The sequence below is a fragment of the Polistes canadensis genome, unplaced genomic scaffold (assembly GCF_001313835.1).
Source record: "Polistes canadensis isolate GaletaPanama2010 unplaced genomic scaffold, ASM131383v1 scaffold_542, whole genome shotgun sequence".
In the NCBI taxonomy this organism is placed as follows: Eukaryota; Metazoa; Arthropoda; class Insecta; order Hymenoptera; family Vespidae; genus Polistes; species Polistes canadensis.
The window spans coordinates 4995-8212 of NW_014570089.1; the positions used below are offsets into that span (position 1 = coordinate 4995).

At 34.0% G+C, this 3218-nt stretch overlaps 1 protein-coding gene and 1 long non-coding RNA gene across 5 annotated transcripts; one reads left to right on the top strand and one right to left on the bottom strand.

The window, feature by feature from the left end:
• Window positions 1-19: 19 nt before the first annotated feature.
• Window positions 20-2512, bottom strand: LOC106792666. 4 transcript variants are annotated; one of them, XR_001382331.1, is made up of 3 exons: window positions 2498-2512; window positions 210-664; window positions 20-73 (listed from the first exon to the last, which is right to left on the bottom strand). It is a non-coding gene; the product is annotated as an uncharacterized LOC106792666 (long non-coding RNA). The 4 variants fall into 4 exon arrangements; XR_001382330.1 differs by lacking the exon at window positions 2498-2512 and adding an exon at window positions 2221-2235; XR_001382329.1 differs by lacking the exon at window positions 2498-2512 and adding an exon at window positions 2221-2235 and having other exon boundaries at window positions 210-729.
• LOC106792665 (piggyBac transposable element-derived protein 4-like) lies at window positions 645-3118 on the top strand. The gene is made up of 2 exons (XM_014759162.1): window positions 645-714; window positions 798-3118. The coding sequence occupies exon 2, from the start codon at window positions 807-809 to the stop codon at window positions 2364-2366; it is 1560 nt and encodes a 519-aa protein (XP_014614648.1). The 5' UTR covers window positions 645-714; window positions 798-806; the 3' UTR covers window positions 2367-3118.
• Window positions 3119-3218: the final 100 nt, after the last annotated feature.

Consider the following 3218-nt stretch of genomic DNA (forward strand, 5'->3'; position numbering starts at 1 on the left):
ATTTACAACATTTTGGATCGAAGTCCCAATTTTGCTTCAATATATCACTCCATTGACTTATAATATAAGTTGTCTGCAAACAAAATTTTTATTTTTTACGATTTAATAAATCAKCAGTAAAAATATTGGTATTAATTGTAAGTATGTTATAATATTATTTAACGGTTTTTTTAATTTGAAATAAAATGAAGCTTTGAGGTTACACTTACTGTGGGTACGGTAAAAAGAGAAGTTTTCTGCAGTTTCAACTTATTATTTTTCTTCTTTTCTTTACTGTTGATGCAATCCATCACAACACAATATTTCACCATCATAAACAAAAAATTCAATTACAATTCACATTTGTAAAAAAATTAAGGCTTCGTGATTAAAACAACGAAGCTTCATAATTAACCCATTTGCATCAATGCGCGGAATAATCCGCGGGTCGCGACAGTCGACTATCACCAAGTGCAGAATAATCCGCGAGCTGCGACTGTCAGCTATCACCAAGCGCGGAATAATACGCGAGCCGCGACTGTCAGCTATCACCAAGCGCGGAATAATCCGCGAGCCTACGTTGTTTATTCTTACCAGTTGCAAAATATCCTTCAGTTGCATCAKACYACGTTCAACCGCTTGTGAGAGCCTTTCAGTTCTTTGAGTTTATATACATCAGTGTATTCTAAAAAAGTTTTACTTTTTCTATGAAAACTTTTCAAACTGCCACTATCAGTAAGTGTTGCCAATCTATATTTAAATTTAAAAAATCCCAGTTTGGAAAGCAATCTTATTTTATAATATAATCTAAAATTTAGTATGCCCCAATGGATATTGAGTATCCTGATTCGGAATCAAGTAATAAGGTACGACGTCCTAGAAAACGTTGCCGGAGGATTTCGTCAAGTTCTGATAACGAAAATGAACAGTGCAATAATTTTATAAATGAAGAGTACGTGTGGAAAGCCGAAAATCATACTCCGATTATACATCGTTTTACAAGTGAAGGTGGTGCAACTATAAATACACGGGGTTTGTCAAGAGGGGAGGTTTTTGAACTATTTTTTAACACTGAATTAATTACAAAAATAATTGCGGAAACAAATAAGTATGGCGCAAGCGACGCAGACTTCATACCTATTGAAGGGGACGAATTAAAAGTATTTATTGCTGTAAATATTTTGATGAGTCTAATTTCCAAGCCCACGGTTCAAAGCTATTGGTCAACAGATAAAAGTATAGAAACTCCGTATTTTAAGAATGTCATGAGTCGTGGCCGATTTATTTCTATCTCAAAAAATTTACACTTTTCCAGTACACATAATCCTAATAACCCACTGTCTAAAATTCGGGAAGTTATGGAAATTGTAAAGAAAACTTTCATTTACATGTATGTCCCAAATAAAAACATTTCCATTGATGAATCACTAATGGCATGTAGAAGTCGTTTACATTACATACAATTTATTCGAACAAAACGTGCGAGATTCGGTATCAAATTTTATAAAGTCTGTGATTCACAATCACGATACATACATAATTTCAATATATATATAGGAAAAGATAAAACTGCTACAGGATCTGCTGGCAGGAATGTTGTATTCAATTTGTTAAAAGAGAGTCAATTATTGCACAAGGGGTATTGCTTATTCATTGATAACTGGTACAGTTCACCAAAATTATTCCGAGAATTATATAAAATGAAAACAAATGTATGTGGAACAGTGAGAATAAATAGGAAAGAAATGCCTCGAGAATTAAAATCACACGTATTACAACAAGGGGAAGCTACTATATTTACTACAAAAGAGATGGTGGCGATAAAATGGAAGGACAAGAAAGATGTCGTTATGCTTACTACCATGCACGATTTAAGTTTTGTTGAAGCAGGAAAACAAAACCGATATACTGGACAAAAGACTTTAAATCCAACCGCAGTAGTAGATTATAATCAATATATGGGTGGAGTTGATGTTGGCGACCAAATGTTAAGCAAATTTCATACTGTTCGACGATGTAAAAAAGCCTATAAAAAAATGTTTTTTTATTTTATTGATATGATGTTGCTGAATACTTATGTAATTTTTAAAAATCAGAAGAAAGATCGAGCCTTTCATGTGTTTAAACAATTATTAGCCGAAGAAATTATAGATAAATATTTGCCCAACATTAATGTAGATAAGGCATCCGTCAATGATTCCTTTACGAGATTTACTGGCAGACATTTTCCTGTACGGATACCTGCAATTCCAGCAAAAGGAAATAAAACTTCAAAACGATGCGTTCTATGCCTAAGTAAATCGATTCGAAGGGAGACAGTCTTTAAATGCCACATTTGTGATAAAGCACTATGCATTGACCATTTTAAAGAATTCCACGAACGTTAATTTATTTTAACTAAAATAAGTTTATTTCATTTATAAAAAAATATTTGTTTTTCCTTTTGTGTAAAAAAAATGTAAAATGCAATATAACACTGTGTATCAATCGTTTAAAAAGAACATTCTTATCCATCTACATCAAAGCGCGGAATAATCCGTGGGTCGCGACAGTCGATTATCACCAAGCGCGGAATAATCCGCGAGCCGCGATGCCCGTTACAACACATACACCGATCGCGCGTGGTGATACGCGTCAGTCGTTTGTTGAACGTCGCTGATGTTTCGATGCGGGAGATTAAGTAGAGCGATGATGCAAATGGGTTAAAAAAAAAACATCAAAGAGAACTATTAATTTCATATGTTTTATTTATAAAATCACATGTAYTTAAATCTAAACTTAAGAACATCACCGCCGCCCCCGTGGATAATTATCGTACTCTACATTCACTCCCTTTCAACAACACAAATCCGACGCAAACGCCTATCTCGATCRTTCTCCTTGTATATAGCTTCGTTTGCACAAGGTTCAATTGAATAGAATTTAGTTAGTCTTACCTCCAAAAGAGGCGTGACTATCGTTGACGTACACGTTGCTGAATGACGATTGTAGCAAACAGCCGATCTTTTATTAGTATAATTTAAGCCAAATTTAAGGTAGTGGTAATAAGATTCGAAAAAACAAACTTGTCTGGTTTTCGTCTTTATTGTAAAGTACGCGACAAAAATATTTAGAATAGTAGAAACCGATAATATATAAATCAAAATGCCGCGTATAATGATAAAARGTGGTGTTTGGCGTAACACAGAGGATGAGATTTTGAAAGCTGCTGTCATGAAATATGGAAAAAACCAATGGAG

What these genes read in the sequence shown, in the direction of transcription:
- LOC106792665 (XM_014759162.1), top strand. Translation starts at nt 807, where the DNA reads ATGGATATTGAGTATCCTGATTCGGAATCAAGTAATAAGGTACGACGT.